General features: G+C 38.3%; 1 protein-coding gene across 9 annotated transcripts in view; it reads right to left on the bottom strand.

Moving 5' to 3' along the window:
• MTMR3 (myotubularin related protein 3) overlaps nucleotides 1–20,684 on the bottom strand; it is an 88,779-nt gene that overhangs the window by 7,343 nt on the left and 60,752 nt on the right. For 3 of the 9 annotated variants that reach the window (XM_062590378.1, XM_062590375.1, XM_062590373.1), the window contains 11 exons: nucleotides 16,917–17,122; nucleotides 16,565–16,696; nucleotides 14,529–14,640; nucleotides 13,237–13,432; nucleotides 11,713–11,898; nucleotides 10,110–10,334; nucleotides 7,823–7,968; nucleotides 5,729–7,145; nucleotides 3,132–3,242; nucleotides 2,506–2,594; nucleotides 878–904 (listed from right to left, as the gene is read on the bottom strand). In XM_062590378.1, the coding sequence (XP_062446362.1) occupies nucleotides 878–904; nucleotides 2,506–2,594; nucleotides 3,132–3,242; nucleotides 5,729–7,145; nucleotides 7,823–7,968; nucleotides 10,110–10,334; nucleotides 11,713–11,898; nucleotides 13,237–13,432; nucleotides 14,529–14,640; nucleotides 16,565–16,696; nucleotides 16,917–17,122 (2,847 nt within the window). The remainder of the gene's footprint in view (nucleotides 1–877; nucleotides 905–2,505; nucleotides 2,595–3,131; nucleotides 3,243–5,728; nucleotides 7,146–7,822; nucleotides 7,969–10,109; nucleotides 10,335–11,712; nucleotides 11,899–13,236; nucleotides 13,433–14,528; nucleotides 14,641–16,564; nucleotides 16,697–16,916; nucleotides 17,123–20,684) is intronic. The other 6 variants (XM_062590376.1, XM_062590380.1, XM_062590377.1 and 3 more) reach the window with 6 other exon arrangements.

Here is a 20,684-nt window from a genome sequence, read left to right on the forward strand (position 1 = left end):
AGTCATCTCACATCTCTGCTGCTGAAAAAAACATTATCCAGCAGAAACTTGCTCTTGACAGATGAGGTCAGAAAACAACCAGAGAAATTAAAACAAATAGTTGCTTGTTGTAGCTCAGCAGCTTGCTAACACATGCGCTTTTTCTTTCTTGTTTTATTGTTGTGTGATAGAGAACAGTGTTTGATTACTGCTCTCCTGATAGCTTTGGAAAGCTCTGAGCAACTCAATTCTTTCTATCCTCGTGGACCTCTGCTTCACTTGAGAGATGAAAAATAGAGATGCTAAAACACAACAGAAAAGGGACCTTTCTCCTCTGAGAAATGAGGCACCCTTCCTCTATTAAAATCTTGACTTCTTCTTACTAAATCATGGCTGTCTATCCATCTTCCATAACAGTAAGCCTCTATCAGCTTTGCATTGCCTGTTACTGCCACAGTATTTTCACTCCTGAAAATTAGTGGTGATTTTTTGTTAATGCACTGCACAGGTGTACGTAACGTGAACTTTTCCCACAATTAAGTCAAAAAGGGAAAGAATGAAAAATAAAAGCATCATGGCTAAACTTGAAGGCTAATCTCTTTTCGGTTAGAAGTGAAGCATTCTCTGTTACTCAAATGATTTACTGATGGTGAGCGTTAGTGTAATCCACATCACAGTTTAAGCTACCAAAAGCCAAGTCCTAAATGTCTTTTAAGAGAGGCCTGTTTAGAGTCATTTGAATCTAAATACCCAACAGATTGTGCTTTCCACCCACAATTCATTGCTAGTGATTTCTAGGCAAGTGAAAAACAAAGAGGGGGAAAAGACCAAGTTAGTTTGGAGAAGTTACTAAGAAAATGCAGACAGACAACAGACAGAGGCTGTTGGAAATGCTCACCGGATTTGATCAACACGTTCAATGTCCCTGCAAGGAGGGGAGAAAGAGCTCAGAGGAGAACTAGCAAAAGAAGCAAACAGTGGCAATGAAGGAAGCTGGGTATTTTTATCCTGCTCAAGGCCTTAAGACTATGTGGTTTTCAACTTGTTTTCACTCTCAGATAAGATGGTGAGCAGACTTCCACTCATCACTGGGCTTTATGAAAACATAGGCTATAAAAACGTATCATTTTCTTGTTGTGTATTACACTATTCCTTATTGGTCTCTATCATAAAAAAAATTGTGGCTTAATAAGGAGAGCCTATTGAACCCAGGTTAGACATTTGAAAGACAAAGAAATAAAAGACACTTAAGGGAAATTTGCAACAAAACTTGAAACTCTTAAGCAACTATTAACTGCTCGTGGTGTTGGAGGTGTCCCTGGGCACTAGTTCTCCAGAATCTAGGCCTAGAAAATATAACTATAGATGCTAAATGCCAGTGCAGGGAAGCAAGGAGGCAGGGTGACAATGCTGAATGCGATACACTTCACAACTTGTAACTAAATAAACAAACCCACTAGTAAAAGGACAAAGGAAAACATCATCGTAACTCTTACAAAATCCTTCAGATATATATTGTATGCACAACAATTATATTTTTCATCTGAAGCCATACGATTTATTTAAATAAATTTGTGCAAACACACTGGACATGAATCAAAACCATTCAACTCCTGTTTATTCTTTCCTGGGTTTGTTTATCTTTACAAGATGATTAAATGGAGCAAAATATAAAATGACAAAAACGAAGAAAGTTCCTTTTATTGCCTACAACTTCAAAAAGCAACAGAGCATCAAAATGGGATAACTACCATTTATCTATATGATAATTCTTGTAATCATTTTGTGATGTCTAGAGTTCAGGAATAGGGTTTTGTTTGAAAATGTAACTTCAAAATCAAGTTCTCTGTCTTAAACTAGAATATGATCTCAACAAAAGGCGATTATCACCTGTCTTCGTTAAGCTCCTGCAACCAGCATTATCTATTGTGGCCTCTGAGAGTGACATATTTTGCAAAGAATAATCCAGCAACTTTTATTTCATGTAGGTGTCTCTTTCAGATTCTCTTACAAAAGTAATTTAATGAAAAGAGAAGAATGGTTAGAAAAGGAAAGGAGCAATTTTTCAACCAGTAATAGAAAAAAAGATGTTACTCATATATTTGCAGTATTGAATGCAAAGCAGGCAAATCAGCATTTTTATTATTTCCACCCACATAAAAAGCTGTATTTGTAAACAGCAAACTGCCTTCAAATTCATTTTGAAGGGAAAAGGCTGGATTCATCTAGGCCAAAGTACAGCAGACACCAACTATGGCTTTTGAAATATATACTCTGAATGCACTGAAACGAAACAGGATAAACTGTTCTATGTTCCCAAAGCTCTTGGTTCCTTTATTTGCTTCAGGAGCATAGGTGGTCCTCTTGCTCTGAAATTCTTAGTTTGACATTCATCCTTGACAAAGAACTACACCTCAAAAGAAAATCCCTTCCTAGTTTAAAAGCAGGAGAGTGACAATTCAAGCCCTGACCTCACCTCCTTCTTAGCTGATAGTCCCTTCTATTCTCTATCAATACACAAGTTACCTGCAGTGGTGCTTCCTGCTGGCAAGCCAGAATGTACTGTCACAGCCGTAGCAGTGTGCAGCGAGGTGGTCTGGAAGCCATCGTGTCACCTGGGAGAAATAAAAGACAAAGACATGTTTATCAAGGAGAGATCACTTAATTAGAAACAAAACCATCTCGTTTGAGCTCACAAAGTCAAAGCAAAGCAGCATGAGGAAAGTGCTTGTTCTATTTAAGAGCACAAATGCAGTGTTGCAAGGTGAAAGAAAGGGAAGAGAGAAACCTTCCCCTTGAAAACTGATACACTCAGACAAACAGAAACATAGTCATAAAGTCTAATTCTCTGGTTTCTTTCCATCTTTCAAAAATATCCAGACCAAGAATATTTACAAAGTACATGTTAGTATAAGGCTTCTCTAGCTATTTATCCCTGCCACAGCTTTCCAAAGAGAGTTCACAGACAGTTGATAGCAGAGGGCTCATAGGCACAGGTACTGATATTCAATAAGTATGAGAGAGAAGCAAATGCAAGGGATATAGTTCATAGGAACTGGCATATGACCAAAGGAAGTAGTATAATTTGAATTATGAACATCCCATCCTACTAGAAGGAAAGAATGATGGATTTACAGGGATTTAGTCTGTACCTCTGTGTCCTGTTTATCCACCTGCTCCCAGCTGGCTTCAGAGAAAATCTCTGTGCTGCAGCGAGACAAGCAGTTCTGATCCAGATTGCTTTCCGAGTCGGGTATAGAAGTCTGTTGACAAACAAACACAGCTGAACAGAACTATCCCGTGTTCCTACTTCCATGCAAATAAAAACTGGACAATTGTAAAGGGTGAATGAAAAGAGTATCTCCTGCTAGGAAAGAGCAGACGATATGCATCCTGGAAGGCCTTCTGTCATAACCACTAGCTTCTGTATAATACACGTGGTGGCAAAGGCAAGAATTACATTTTGAAAAGAATTGCAAATGCCACAATTTGAAGCAGTTTCTGCACTGGTGAATTGCAAGAAAATGGCTCTTTTCTTGACCCTCTGATGACAGGATGATGGAAGGTGGAATGGATTTAAAATCTATGTGTTATGAAGTCCTAGCATGATTAATAGCAGGAATCTATGTGTTATTATGAAGTTCTGGGTGATTAGCAGTGGGAACCTAAAAACTGCTATCTGTGGCGCCAACTTCACTCTCATTTTGTTTCCAAGGTTGTTTCACTTTCAAAAATAATACTAGTAACACGTACATCCTGTCATCTGCAGAAGTCCTAGAAAGATACCAGCCAAAAATCACTTATCGAAAACTAAGAATTTGAGTCATTTCCATAGACAGTTTTGGGGGAATAATGCATCCTCAATATAGTCTAGCCAGGTAGAATTATATTTTAACTAACTGACCTAAATAAAACCCAGCCAGATCTTAAATATATGAAAGGATGAAGGGTTCTTGCTATGTCTGCTAGTGTCTGAGGAATTGGTACCTCAGAAGTTATGGAAGAAAACCCTGTTACTCCCAAGAGGAGGCAGAAACAGAAGATAAAGATCAAATTATTTAAAACAGTGGAATTTTCTAAAGGATGCAGTGATTTCACTCCCAATTCACGCTATAATTTGTGAAGGCTCTTAAAAAATGAAAGTATAATAAATTAAGCCAGAACATCACATTTCTCTAAGGAATTCAGGCTCCTGCAGTGAGAGAAGTCGCACCAAATTTCAATGATACGCAGCTGACATAGATGCCCAGAACGAGCTCTTAACAAACGTTGGTATTGTCACCTCTGACTTGAATAGCCAAGAAGCCCCTGAATCTCTCTCTCAACAAATGTACCTGGGACTATTCAGCACCTCTGCCACTTCTAAAGAAATTAGGAGAAACATAAACAAAAGTTGGAAACCTCTTATAAAAAAAAATTTTTTTTCAAATTTGCAGGTGTATGGAACACATTATAATGTGCATGTAGGAAAAGGAAATTTTTAGTACGTATCAGGCCAACCTCAGGACCTACAGGCCAATGCTCTGTTTGCTGTTCTGACACACAGGCAAATGCAAACTCTGAAGAATTCTCCTGAGTCTCCTCACCTTTCCCTTCATGTCCCTCCCTCTCCTTCTCCTGTGCCTACCTGTTTCCTCTTCTTTTCTTTTACTTAAAAATGTTGAGCCTTCAGAAAAGCAAGTTTTACAGCAATCCATATAACTGCTTTGTGGTCAAAGACCTCTAAAGAACAAGAGACTCCAGCTTGTTTTCTGAATCAGTGTCACATTCAAGCAACAGTATAAGGCCAGAGATTATATTTCTTTTGAAATTTTATTCTTATTCATTAGTCAAAAGAAGAGGAGAAGTTAGGTAAAAATAGGTAAGGGAGAAGCATTTAAGGCAACTCAAAAATTCATCCAACACAAGACATATAGAAAGCTTGCTAGCTGTTGAGATCTTTGTACTTAGAATTACACTTACTTCATTTCTAATTTTTAAATTTCTTTTGCAGCCGCAACTACACAAGTCATTTAATCATGCTATAGAAGCATACTGTATCTGAACCATGCCTCAAACTTAATCTGTACTTTGACTACTTTAAACATTTCCCAAGTAGGAAAAGCAAAAAGATGGTTTAAAAGACTGTTAAAATTCTTACTTTGTAAGAACAAAAAAACAAAACTCATGTTGACATATGGCTGTCACAAAAGCTCTTAAGTTACTCCAGCTAACAAGCCCTGAGCCAGTCATCTTTCTGCCAAGGGGATGGCTTGAATCTGATGGTCTGAGCTAACAGAGCAGCCACTGTTATGTCTGTTGTTCCCTGAGCGTGCAAAGCACCAAAAGATCAGTCCCATCTTCTGGTTCCACTAAATGAAGTATTCACATCTTCAGAAAAGTATTTTTGCCCTTGTGTGAATACAACAATGAAACAAGTGCTTTTGGACACCTTCATTAGCCTTTTTCAACAAGACATCAAAGTATGTGCAAGTTTACTGCAAAACATGTATCTTAAAATAAACCTCTGCTGTATCAATGGTCAAACTGAAATACAGTGAAAATACTAGTCATCATTAATTGCCATTTGCCATGTATTCAATTAGCTGCTTGCCATTTTAAGAATAACCTTGAGACTTTTATAAAACCTGATATGCCCCAAAAAATCACTGCCTGGCCAATGAACTGAGAGCTGACACTATGGTGACATCCAGAACCTGACTAACTGGCCCACTGTTTTCAGCAGAGGTCCAGTTACTCTGTCACTTACCACTTCATCTCCATAATCACCATTGAGACGCAAGGAGCTATTCAGGAACTGGCTCTCCAGTCGGCTTTTCAACTCTTGCACTTGTTTCTTCAAGGTCTCCACTTCCAGCTGATGCCCAGTTTCTATCTGGCGCAGGCGCTGCTGGATAACATCAGTGTAGACAGGCATCCCATCATCATCCAGGTGACTTCTGGCAGGTTGGTCTGGGCTGCTGGCTGTCTGTGGCTTCCCAGGATGACTAGACGTCCATTTTTGGTGCAAGTTCCTGAAGTGAAACTGAGCAGAACTGCAGCTAGCTGTAGAGACCTGCCGACTCAGAGAAGCTTTGATCCTACTGTCCTCTCCATTCACACAATGTCCATTTGTTGCAGGATATTTCTGGGTAACTCTAAACCCCACAGGCTTCTCTGTCACCTTGTTTTCAGGTGACAGCTCTCCATTACACACAATTTCATCTTTACATTCAGCTAAAGGCAAGGCACAAGGGGAAGGCATCAGGATGTGTGTGTTGCTGCTACTAGAAGTCCTATTTACTTTTGTTCCCACTTTTTGAAGTTCTAACATGCTTTCCCCCCCTGGCCTATTTTCAATAGTTCGAGAAAGTTCATCAGCACTGTTGTCGATCAGATGAGGTCTACGGCAAAGACTCTTAGGAATCAGCTCTTGCTTTGTTTCATTCTCTGTTAAGGTTTCAGTAGAACTTTCAACGTTCGATGTTCTTGCCTCATGTTGGATTGTGAGAGATAATGGAAGGCTGCCCTGTGGTGTATTATACAGACCCTCTGTTTCTTCTTGAAGCTTGCTAACACCTTCCTCCATGCTCTTTTGAGCATCTCTATTTACAAAACTCTCCAAAGGAACAGTCTGTAGTCCTTTCAACTGAGGTAACTTCTGGATAGTATTACTGAGATCAATATGCTCATCCTGTTGTCCTTTAAGCTCAGAACCATCTTGTGAAACTGGATATGGATTGGACACTGGATTGTTCATTACAATACTTTTATCCATCTCAGTCTTTTCACAGAGGTCACTGACGTGCCCATGCAGATTTTCAGTTCTGTTCTCCTTATCCAGGGCAATCTCATCCTCTTTACCAACTGTCTCTAGGCTACCCCTTACATGCTCCTCCAGAGCAACATCATCCTTAGTGGCCTCTTGCAAAATGTTCTCCATCTGTCCTTCTGCCACACCAGCTGCAACAGAAAGTTCTGCTCCAACTGGAGCCCTGCCTTGTTTGCTCAGGCTATCTCCATCAAACGGATCATCCCCTGGGTTACCAAGGCTGCTCAGTTCCAGAGACCTACGGTGCTCTTGCCACTTTTCATTTAGACTGGGATCACTACTACGTCGATTGGTTGTAGGCATGCTACTATCACAGGCTGTCGTCAGATTGTCAAATGATCTTGTCTTTGGTAACCTGTAAAGGTAAAAATAATCAGAATCCAAAGTTACAGTATTTTTTTAAACATTTAGTTACCATGTTTTTTTAAAAAAAGAAAAAAAACAATTAGGACAGTAACAATCTGCTAACTAGTGGAGTTTCATAAAGTATTATCTAGGAGCACATTTTGACCTTCTCTAGTTCGAAGTTGCTTCAGTACTTTCTTTGTTTGCCATCAGGAAAATATGTTCAACCAGACTTCAAACATTCCCAGAATAATCCATTTACCACAAAGCACAAATGCTTATATTCAGGTCACACCTCCCATTTAGCATGTGCTCAGAATCATCTTACAAAAAAGCAAAGCAAAGAAATAGGTATACAGCATAGAAGAAGTCATGTATAACCAAATGAATGCCTATATCCCACAAGAATACAAGGAATCCTATAAGGTTACATAATATCCAGAACTTAATTCTGTTTGCTAATCTTTTTTCTATTTTGATGCATTTGTTAAACTAGAACCTCTGAAACTTACAACTTTCAAGACTGAAACAATGAAAGAACGCTTTTTGGTAAATCAGTCAAACAGTCCTGCAAACAAACCAGTAAAAAATAGCCCCCTCCCAAAGTGAGTATTCTTCTCTTTACATCCCATAATATTTTCTGTTGATCTTACTTTACAGGACTGGATTTCTGGGCTCTAGGCTCACCTGCCCAGAGGCTGATCTTCAGGGCTAGAGCCTGGAACAGGGTATGGGGCACAAGTGTCATCAGCAGGTGTAGAGGGGGAAGAACATGGCAGGTAAACAGCACTCCACAGCATTAGATTACGCACATGGCACACTGGATACAGCACCTGAGAGAGGAGAACATAAAGAACAATAGGAAATTTTAACTGCTCGCTCTTGGAATGTAAAAAGTTGTTCAAATCTGACTGTGGTCTTCTCAGCTTATTATTCAGCTATGCAGCTGGGAGGCCTTGCTAGATTTCTAAATGCAGTTTTAATCAGTTACACTTGAATATATAATTACCTTTTCTTTCAGAGAAGGAGGCTGAGGCATAACAATGTGGGCTTTTCAACTTCTCATGAACGACTTACAGCAATGTGTTCTGTGCAAATTACACCTTAATAACACTTCTGAGCAATTTAAACTGCTTAAGTATTCAGTGGCCTATTGTTACTGCAGAGATTTCCTTGTACTTTGAATTATATCATGCCATATGAGAGCAGAACTTATAACCTCTTTCTACAGGCTTGAATTCATCAAAGTTAACACAGCCTTTAATGGAAGCACTCGTATATGAAAAATTAAGCACATGCAGAAATATTTTGCTGAACAGGCAGAATGGCCTCAAAAGGGATTCCTTGAGTACTGAATAAGCTTTCTGTTTCATTTTAAAACACTCTGGGTCACTCTATCAATTCCACTGTTTTCCCAGGCAACTTTCTTGTGGAAAAGCAGAGGACAGGAGAGAAATAGCCAAATGAGCAGAGGGAGGGAATCTGGGATGTCTTGGTCTGAGGGATGTTGCTCTTAAATTACTAGGTTTTATAATAGATCACAGAGGCACCTTATTAACACTGAAGTAAAACCATGGAGAAATGAATACAAGATAGGAAATTACCCAAACTCCTATATACAGACAAATTATCCAAATTATCTTAGTGCAGTACAGTGTAGCAGTTACTGATAACAGAGGCCTAGTCACTGAGACTACATCTATTTTTGCAGGATACAGCGTGTAAGGGCAGCCCCAATGACAGAACAGCTATCTGTCTACACTGCCTGCTTTGAGAGCACTCTCTAAGCTCCTCTTGGGCAAACTTGCAGGTATTCTCAGGGAAACCTTAGATGTATCCACAGCTTTAAAAGTTCCCACAAGCTGTATTTATCTGCAACATGTCTCAGGCTTCCAGCTATCACAATCTACCCTTATGATGACAGTTTCAAGCTGAAAAGGCTTGAAGGGCTCTGATGTTGCCTGCTACAATGACAAATTGGATTTGTACGCTGTCTGAGCGCAGGCTGCATGTACGCTCTCCATAGGAGACAGACAAGGATAGAGAGCTGATGTGAATAGAAAATTAATCTTTTTATTTTTATGAAAAATGTAAATATAAACTCCTAAACTCCTATAAACTAAGCCAGGTTTTAATTTTATTCTAAAGGACAACTAAAACCCACATTTATCATATGCAAAAGCGTAACACAGTCCTTACAGTTAGGTTTATAGTTTCTTGTACCTTTATAAACAAAAAGTGGTCACACTTTTAAAAAATCTTTGCTGTCCTAATCATAGTGACATTCAATGACTGACTGCCTGTTCACAAAGCATGCTCACCACTGCATCGTGCCATGCCTCCTAAATCGCATCTCCATCCGAATGCCATTCATGCCCTTTTATCAAACACACATGGAAAAATACTGTAAGCCCCTTCCCAATGTGCTACTACTGTGCAGCCAAGTCGAAAATGTGAAAGTACTAAACACATATATGCTAAATAACCTCAGTTACATTTTCTGTTTAGATTTGACATTAACACAAACAAAGTGTCTAAGTTTGTAGGCAATTTTATGACATTCCTCTGACTTAGCTTAGTTCTCTAGAAAGGTCTATTTGACAAACATAAAAAAAAATGGTTTTTGTTACAAAAAATAAAGCAAAATATTTAGTTACACAAAATATGTTTCGAGTATAGTAATATTCCTGGCGTTGCATTTGATATTCCACAAAAATCAACAGCAAATAATGTTATGTGAATATTTTAGTCTCAAGTTTTGCGTTGTGAAGTGTATACCATAGATTAAGCTTGAGTCAGTAAATATAAGATTCAACAGACTGTTCCATAGTAAATATTGATGATGAGAGCTGAGGCATTTTCTGAAAAATGTACTCTCTCTGCACTGTACTCATGACGACAGTGAAGCAGTATGATGTCCCATTGCTATAGACTGTGTATTTTCTTAACATATATGCTTCTGAGAACACTATACCTTGGAGCCCCTAAAGGGACTCTTCCGATGTGGTGTGGAATAAAGGATACATACAGATTCAGACTGAGAAGAGTAGAGCAGGTTTTTGAAGGTTTTATTTGCTGCCCGCAGCAAAGACCAGACAGAACAGGTCCGTTCCTGCGTATGTTTTTCTCCTCTCTCTTTCGCATTGTTGCACAGGAATGTACCAAAGAGGCAAGAATAGGTGTGCTGCACCAATTTGACCTGCACAGACCAACGCAAATACAGTTACATGGCAGAAGATAGCAGCTTATGTAAGAATTAACATTCGGGCTTAAGAAGCAATGAATCTTTCCTTCACAAGGCAATACATCCCTTTTTTAACAAGTGATATATGAATATACTTAGCATTTTTATATGCCTTCTTAGAAACTTAATTGCAAAAGAATTCAAGCATAATGGAATCATTTAAAATCGTAACTAAAAAAATGAGAAAAAATAAAGATATAAAGATAGAATATTTGTTCTACAATCAAGTATAAAATTCTTGCTGTTTCAAACTCATAACCCTGGAGGATAAGGCAAAGAAGAGAACCATGATACCTCTGTTATAAAACATTAATTTGACAACAGAAAGGCAAAAAGTAGTGGGGAAAAACATAGATTTCTGTATGTTGGTATAAATGCACACAGCACACACATCCAATCTGGTCATTATTCACTCTATACTCTGGTCTCAGTCTGACAAAATAGCTTAACATGAACTTAACTGTAAACATATGAATAGTCTCAATGACTTCAATGGGATTATTCAGACATTTAGAAAAAGATAACTACTTCAAGACTTTAATAAACTGCGGGCCAGAACACCAAAAGTATGTTCACACATCATTCCTGTAGATTAGCAGATTGCTATGAAGCCAGTTTAAGCCTATGCATGTCATTTTACTGAGCTAAACTAGGACTGTGCATATATTTGGTTACATGACTAAGCAAGTGGCAACTCAAGTCAGTTAGAATCATATAAATGTGCTTTAAATCTCTTAGTGGACAAGAAAACCTTTTACACGTAGGCTTGCTTTGTGCCCTTCAGATCTGATTTTGACAGTCCTAGGCAAATTTCTAATAGGACAGCTGTCCACTTCAAAAGAAAAAAAAACACAACTAGTACATCCTACATATTTTCAGAAAAGAAACGTAAAACCTGAATGGAAAGGTAAGGGAGGGGGTTGCTTTCAGAGGAGTCTTCTCAACTCAAAACATAAAATCAAAGCAAGGGGAAGTTTATACTGGCAGTAACTATGATTTTTTCCTGTCCTGTAGATGTATTATACAGGAGTTATTTCAGCACATGTTATGTAAGATTATTAAATTCATAAAATTTCTTTCTTCTTTTAAAGTTTAAAGGGAGTCCTTAAGGATCCTGCCTGTTTCAAGAGTGAACAGACTTCTGGTTCCATGAAGTATCCAAATACTTTTGTCTGCCATATTTGGACAGTTTTCCCATTTCCTTTATCAGGCTTCACCGTATCACAGGTAGATGGGAAAATCTGAAATCCCTCAGGGCTCTTAAGTATGTTAGTGCTGCGTACTGGTTTAGAAGTATTCTGTAAAACAGCAATCTCTCAAGCTGCCAACTCACAAGGAATGCTTCGTTAAACTCGAAAGAGCAAGGAAACTGCCTCTGGAGCTGATGGACGCAGTCCAGCCACTGTAAAAACACTGGGCAGCGCTCATTTAGGTCATCCGAATTCTCACCATGGCCACAGCGATCTGCAAATTTGTGGCCAAAATCCAGCCACTCCGTCTCCACTAGCACCTGGAAACCCTGCAGAAATGAAAGTGCAGATGAAAGTTTCTGTTTTTTCTTTATTTCAATTACAGTTTTCTAAAATAGTCCAAGACTCATGGGAAACACTTTATTACTGTGCCCTCACTCAATCTGAGTTCACTTCAGCATTAGCCACATCTGTACTTCTCTAGCTAATACCTCTGTGTTCTGAAACAGAGCAAAGTGAAATTAGGACAGATCAGAATTCTCTAGCTTACAAGAAAGGGAATAAGGCAGATTATTTAGTCCTCAGTGACAGGCAAGGAAGATCCTCATATGACACCTATCTTGGCAAGGCAGGAGCAAGTAGGAACTTCATCGTGATCAAAACCCTCCGGATTATGGTAACCAGGATTTTGACATGAGAAGAAATTTTAAAACTCTCCCTTGAAAATCATGGGCAGATCTTTCCATCATAAAAGAAATCAATTCACTCATGACAGGATGTCCATATTCAGATAGAGTGCTTGCCTGTGCATATACCAAATGTAGCACATTCACAAGTTTCATAAAAGTTCAATAGTGTGGTTTGTCCTGCAACCTAAAAGAGCAGAGCAACATTTCAAAATAGTGTCTAGGTTAGCACCTGAAGGGACACTTAGTCTTACATGACCTAAAACAGTAGGAAGGTCTTCATTTACAGCAGACAGAAAATTTGTAGAGGATGCTTATTAAGCCAATGGTTGTAATTTAGAGCAAAAATTACAGTGAAAAGTCTCAACTGTTGCAAGGCTGAAAACTCATTTTCCTAAATGTATGTGATCCCTGTGTAGAAAACTACAAAGACTCTGAGGAGCAGTTTACAGCACAGTGTTCAGACACACGCTTCTCTTCTGGACAACAAATGTATTTTGCACGGCAGCTGGTAGATAGAATCCAGCCACCACATATCCCATTATGCTGAAAAGTGATGGAAGAAAAATCAGTCAGATTGAAAAAAAAGAGAAATATAACTAAATGACAAAGAGCATTGAAAAAGTGAAATTAGAAAAATACGCAGCTGAGAAATCTAGAAGAGAGAAATGCTTCGTATCAATGAGTGGCTGAGAAACTGAAATAGTGCTAGAAGCCCTCTGTATTACATCCTCCCAAGCTAAACATGGGAAAGCACAATGAGTGGGCAGTTACAGGAAAGGGGAAAAATATAATCTGCTCTTGAATTACAGAATATATTTAACCCATATGTAACTGTACCTGCAGACTACTTTTGGCAAACTCCTGCTAGCTTTGGTGCTTTTTCTAGTGGAAAAAGCTGAAATCATTTATTCACAAACTTCTTTGCAAAAGAACCCAAACTCAATGACTAGTTCATGCACTAACAGATGGTTTACAAACCTCTGTGGTCCTGTAATATGGATCTAGCAGCAATTTGGCCAGCGCCACTATCTGTGGAGTACGGTCCCAACCATCTGAACAGTGCACTAAGACTGGTCGCTGGTCTCTGTCCACGGCATGAACTACAAGTAGCGCAGATTTCAGAAGCACAGATAAGTGCTGCAGCCATTTGGTACTTTCCAGAGCTGACAACCAACTAGAGGAAACAAAGGAAGATAGTTTTTTCTCTTCTTAAATGCTTTCCAGTTTTGATCTTTGAAGTTATCCAAAGAATAATCATTATGCTGTGAATGCCACTCCTGAATCTAATTTTCATTTACATCTTGTTAATGCTTTCCCAAACTTCCAAGAAACAAAGCTATGCAGTCTACCTGAGGAATGGCCAGTCTGTGGTATGCTTGCTGCTCAGACATGCAAGCAGTTTAAGTAAAGCTTCCACATGTGCTTCTGGGCAATCATTACTTTCAGCAACTTCTGCTGTCTCGCTTCTTCCAAACTGAGGGTTCAAATTACCCAAGAGTATCACTGGCTAATCTTGGGACTCTGCCATATGCCCAGGAAAACCCCATGTTGCCAGGAAAGAGTAGGACCTGAGGTACATTTCACATCTCCCATCTCTCAACTATTCTTAGAGCTATGTCCCTTCTTGGCTTTCCAAGGTAAGCAATAGGTATCTTAAGGCTCTCAGCCATATGAAGAATTTCATATTCAGTTTAGCAATGCTGGCCATTCTGAATCTCCTTAAGAAGTATGAAAGATTCTTAGTAACAAATTTAAAACAAAGTGGTAGGGGAAACAGGACTGATTTGACTAAGTGTCCTCATGAAGATCCAATCTCAGAAGATCCTTAGATATTGGGCCAGTAGAGACTAATTATCCCATGCCACTGGAAGGCCAAGTCTCCTGAAAGGACACTATAAATATGTGAAATTAATGGAATCACACTAGAATTTTTTGAAGGGGAATCAGATTATAAAGACTGAAGATCAGGAAAAGTAGCTGTAACTAAGTGGTAGCACTTAGAACCCCACATGGAAGTAATAACATTCTCAAAATGTATCAAAACTCAGGGCTAAATTATAATCTCATTATTAGCTCATTTTCTAAAGTCACTTCAGTGATAATAAGCCAACAACTTCCTTTTGCTCAAATTCTGTGGAAAAGAGAAATACAGCTAGCATTATTACCCAGGAAAGTTTGTAAGGGAACAAATATTGGATTTCAGTTTACAAACAGCAACAGGGAATGCAGGAAGATGTAAACAAAGGTAAACCCATTGAACGTCCACTTACTTTCCTGGATCTGGCATTTGTGTGCAGAGCAAACGCAGGGACTGAAAGCTTTTCCGGATGGAGTGAATGTTTGCCATCCCCATGAACACTACTTCACAGTTTGGATAATACTCTGCAGGGAAATGTCAAGAAAAAGTAAAGAAACTAAAAACTACACTGCTGCTGTGGCTAGATGAAATAAGCTGTTTACCTCCTCTGTAGAGGAGAAGCTAGCACTTGGACTTCAGCAGGAATTCCAGACATTACAACACAGGACAGCAAAACAGGAAAAAACTAGCAAAGTGTTTGTACATTTATTTTCAATATTTTACTTCACATTACAAAAAGCAGACCACAGACTTATGGGAACAGTGATATTGCTGTGCTAAAGGTTATAGATGTTTTTAAAAAAACTCAGAAATATAATAAAAGGCTGAGAAGCATAAACAATATTCAACTGATAATTTGTGCATGTTCTTAAATTTGATAAACTAAATTGTATTTTCATATAGATTATATATTTCTTTTCCTAATCACTCAGAAAAGCTGAAAGATTACATGATTTTATTCTGAGTTACTCTAAGAGAAGGGATGAGCAACACAGGGGTGAGAAATACTCAGAGAACATGGACAGAATTGCTGAGTTTTCTTTCAGAGTTTGCTATGCTATATACTCAAGCAAGTCAGCTCTAGTGGGAAGGCAGTTTCAGTATGAAGAGGGTCCACTGGTCACAGGGAGCACCCAGCAAGATGCAGAATTAGCTAATTAGCTAATTGTGACCATTCCTAGGTTTATCTTGCCTCTGTGCTGATGCTTCTGTCTGCAAAAAATGATGACATGATAGCTACAATGACCTTTTCTATGACAGAAATGTCAGGATGTAGAGTATGGTATATTGATTGTTTGCAAAAGGAAAGTCAATACTTGCTTAAAATAGCATAATTTATATTATTTGATTTCTTAACTGTCAACTAGCTCAACAAGTTCTGGCCCAACTCAAAACATCCTGTTGGTGATGGACTATGTAACCACAGTTAAAAGTGACTGACAGTATCAAACAATTTAAGCATTTTTTGTCTTTTGCAAACTTGGCAATATCTGTAGAAAGTGTATCAGCAAAAAGGAAGCACTTAATGCAAATCGAATTTATTGAAGGGGGCACTTAAGCTCTTTGGAAATTTCTTTACAAAGAATCCAAGAATCAATATATAGCAGGAAAATTAAGCTTCTCACATAATCTGCTTTTCTGTTCTGAAATTTTATAGTGTGATGATAAGTTATTTTATAGTTTTGAGCTATTAAATAGAAAATTCATCTCTTTTCTTACTGGTGGCTACATATCAAAGTGTAGCTATTACAGCAAAAACCAAAATAGGAAAATTTAGTTGAAATAGCTTCTTGTTATCTTAATTTTCCTTTTTTGGTATTTTTCTCTACGCTCTCCAGCTATGGAATTTCAACAGGATGTATTCATATCTAATAGGGACCATAATATAATATTTTGTTTATAATATAAAGAATTTATAAATACCAAAGAATACAGAAAGTGATGAGTGTGAATGTCTTACAAATGCAAAATGAATTAGGATTTCAATTGCTTAGGTTATGGTATAAATGCTGAAAAACATTGCATCGTCACAAAAATTGCTGAAACATTGTGTTCTGCAGAACCATTCTGGAATATTATTAGCCTCTATAGTTAGTAGATTGTGTTTAAGTTTCTTAGATGTTAATTGGACAACTTTGTCTTGCTTTAGTTTATATACTTGACCTAGTGAGGAAAAGCTCATCAACATATTCCACACAGTTCAACATTTACTGAACACCGTTACCAGCTTATTTTATGCTCTGAAAAAAAGAGACTTAATTAATTAACAACTAAGCATGTCTTTTTGAAGGGATTGTGTGATAATGATCCAAAACTTCCATGTAGATGAATGGTACTTGCATCCATGCAGTCTTTTAAACATGCTCTAGTGAAGTATATCAATGTAATTACTGTTGAGCAAATCCTTTTGATTAAGTTCATATAAAACTAAGAAGCAGCAGTGCTTACCTGGGCACTCACAGCCTCCACCTTTGGCTCTGTTAGCCACAGCTGCTGCATAGGACCGTGCATCTAAGATCAAAAGCTTCTGAGGCTGTATTGCCAAACTCTCTGCTCCTGAAGCGTTAGAGATTGAGGAATCTGTGGAAGACAGGCAAGCAATGAATAACTAAAAGGATACTTTTGACATTGTTTACAACAATAATTTACTCAAGCTCAACAATGTATATGCATTAGGCATAAAAAAATCAGAGCATGCCTGAATAAATACAAGAGATTTAACCTGCTACAATACATATAGGAGACTAAGCTCTTGTTGAAAGCTGTAGCGTTTTCAAAAATCGAATGGTGGCAAGCTTACCAAATTCCACATCAGACAGATCCCCTCCATTGGAGAAATCTCTAGAACAATTTCCATTCATTATTTTGTTACTGTTGGACCTTGAATCTGAGGCACAGGCTTTGGCTACAGATTGGACAAGGTGTTCATCATCTGCATTCCTCCAGCCCCACCAACTGACCTCAGGCTGTCCACAGCGGGAAATAACCGCTCCATTACTCTGGTGCCTGAAAAAGAAAAGAACAAAAAGAACAGTGGCACCTACACAGAAGAATCAAGATGGAAAACACAGACAGCACTAGAAATTAAATTGCTCACTCTGGCTTTTTAATTCCTGTCAGGGACCTCTGTATCCTTCAGTAGTTATTCTCAATCTGTGATTCAGAGGTAACTTACCCACTGTGATTCCCTTCAAAACACTGATTGTAGCTACAGGAAATTGAAAGTTAAAAGTCAAAGCTGAGGTCAGTAGGAGAGAACAAAGATCTTCTTGATCCATATTGTTGTCTGTTGACCAGTGAAAGCTGGGAACATTTTAAAACACCAGATAGTCCTTCAAGGGGCATTCAACACCTGCTGGCTATTTAGGTCTACTGTTGTAATATAAAAGACTAAATATGAAAGATCATTTTAACTGATGCTAATTTAAAAGCCAGAAGAAAGTGATTAAATCCCAGATTTACTTTTTAAGGAGCTTATTTAATCAAAACGTATCAGTAATTAAATCTGTAAAGGAAGTTATGGTTTTGGTAGGCAATTCTGGCAGAATCTGGAATGTTTTCTGCCTGATGATGTCTAAGGGTAACTGAAATCCCACTTCTGTATGGCATCCTTTTTTTGGGCACCATTTGTGAATCAAATGTAACAGTCCTTGCACACTTTGCAGAACCAGGGCTCTCAGAGCAAGAACCCAGTGTATGCTAGGTATTATTTCATTAGCTAAAGGGAAAACAGTCAAATTCGCATGATGTTAAATATCTGCAGTTTTACTCACCCTGAGGTTAGGTATTAGTGTCTGTTGGAAAGGAGTGGTCTTACACCCTTCTCAGTGAAAAATCTGCTCAGAGAAGTTCTGAAAAACTAAACAGGAGAGTATAAAAAAGCCCAGGAAATTTTCCCCCTCCTTAATTCCTCAGTCCTGCCTTCTTTTCATTTTCTTCACCCTCTTGAGGTTCCTTCATGTACAGGTCTTCCCTGTCCTTCTTACTGACACTAAGTGGGTAGTGTTTCATCTGCTGCCTCTCAAATACTGACCATATCACAGCAAAAGAGTACGAAGGGAGCTGCTTAAGAGCAATAGCAGCCCTTCAATCTTAAATGTCAGCACTGAGCTATGTGGTGCCAGGCTGGTAAACAATACAGTTCATAAGCAAGGAAACTTTGGTAGATACCTAAGTAGCACTGAAAAAAGATAATACTGCTTATTCTAAAATGTGATATACATTATAAGCACCCTATATATTGATAGAACTTCAGAGGATTAGAAAATAGAGAGATAAGTCTATCAATAAAAAACACATCACTGAGGTAACTGAAGAATGACCTAACTTGAACATAACTACCTTGTTTTGGGGAGTGACATTAAGATTAAAAAAAAATCTTTCTCAGAAGAATTAGTATTATTTTTCAAAAGCTAACTTAGCTTTTTGTTGTACTGAAGAGCAGATTTGAAACAATGAAAATTATTTGACCACTGTAAACACTCCCTTAAAAACAGATTAAGAAACTCATCCCTATCATTTATATTAAAAAGAATATTGAAATTATAGTATCACTATAATTTTTACTTGCTGGCTCCATGCAGGCATATTGCACTGCTGCCAAGAGAATATGTGATTCCACATTCACTGAAGTGTTTGCATCTGGCATTTATATTGCTCACACATTCTTCTTGACTTTCACCAGCAGCACCTTGTGTTCAGAGGACCTCAGCCATGGTCTTATGACTTATCTTAGGCCACACGGCAAGCCAACAGTGTTGAGGAATGGAACACCTTGGACTTTTGCCTGCCTGTCTCCTGTCCCATCTGAAATATCCTACTACTTATCTGCACACTGTTTGTTTCTCCTTGATGTTAAATGACCTGCAGATATACATCCCATTATGCCAAGGTGCCTATAGGCAGCACTACCCTTGCTCAGGAATCCCATCAGCATCCACAATCCACAAGTTTTATAAAATTATCCACCTGTCAATTACTGTTCCTATGCGTGTTAAGATGTAGCAAAGGAAGACAGATCAGGGTTTTCCTGCAAGCAAACCAAGTGAGCAACACAGCCCCACATCAGCCAAGAGTTGTTTAATTCTCTCTAACATGGTAATTGCACAGAATGGTAAAGGCTATCTAGAATCTTTATGCAAATCTAAATTAAAACAGTGGACTTTGTCAGCCCTGATCAGAAAGAAGGCACACCTAAGCCCATAAATCCTAACCTTTTTCTCCACCCTAATACATGTTTAGAGAGGTGCCACAAACCAGTTTTTTGATTTGTCATCAGAACTGTCCAACTGTCAGGTGCTCGCCAGAACCACTGCCGCAGTGTCACTAAGCGAGTACAGCAGTAGGTGGCAGTGGCTGCCTCATGCTGTTCATTCGAAAATGTCACTAGCAACCCAGTAAATGCTCCTTGTTGCAGAAACTTAAAATAATAAAATATTTTGTGATACCTGTATTTTAAATATTTTTGGCTTTTTTGTAATTGCTTCAAATAAAATTCCTTTACTGAAAGGAAGCAACTAACACTGTGCACTAACAGACTCAAAGGAGAAGCAATCAGAATGGCAGAGATGCCAGTCAGCTCCATGCAAAGGAAATGTATTTCTACTGAAATGAATAGCCTTCCAGAGACAACTCTAATGATGTAAGATTAATTCAGTGAAATGTGTATGTCAGTTACCACAATGCCACCTAGCTCCCCCATGTACTTACACAAACAAGAAAACAAAACATCATTATACACGTAGGAAATCTATTCTGAACATTTGAGATAAGCTCCTTTACCTTCCCATATGTTTTTCCAGATTCCATTACTACCTACCTGCAAAATCATTTTCATAGAGTCATAAACAGATATATTTTCATCTCCAGGTGCCTGTTTCCCATTTATATCATGAATAATAACCATTAGGACAAAAGTTGAGTTCTTTGACAGCTGTGAATCCCTAATACTCCTAAGCCTGAACAAATAACGTGATGTTCAGATGTATCAGCAGAAATTGGCTAACAATTCTATTTATGGTAATGTTGGAGGTCTGATGAATCACACTCACACTCATTATAACTGAGCTGTCCAGAGGAACAACAAATTACTTAAGTGTGACTCTTTCGTCTTTAGGGATAGATCTGAGGGTAAAATGGTGTAATTCAGATTTCAGTAACTTAAAAATGTTTTTAAAAAAATAAATCAACTCCTTCCCTGTAAATCAACCCCCTTCCTAGCCCTCTTGCGACAGCGCAACTTACAGCCTCCTTGTAGAAACTAGACAGTAAATCACTCACTAAATAACTACAGAGCCCATTATAAAGCACTGGGTGATGCATGATACACCTCTGCATATGCTTAATCTTCCTTGTGTTCAGCCTCTTGAGCACAACAATAAATCCACTAAGTCCCTTAAAATTACACCAGGGAGCACTAATAAGGGTTTGGATAGTCCACTGCGTATCACTGCTTAACTGCTAGTACTTACAACCTAAAAAGTCATTACTGCAGTTCACTGTACTATAATTCAGCAAGTAAAGTACATTGCAAATTTCTGTTTACCTTTGCTTCCTGTGCTGGCAAAAA

This window comes from Rhea pennata, chromosome 17 (genome assembly GCF_028389875.1).
Source record: "Rhea pennata isolate bPtePen1 chromosome 17, bPtePen1.pri, whole genome shotgun sequence".
NCBI lineage: Eukaryota > Metazoa > Chordata > Aves > Rheiformes > Rheidae > Rhea > Rhea pennata.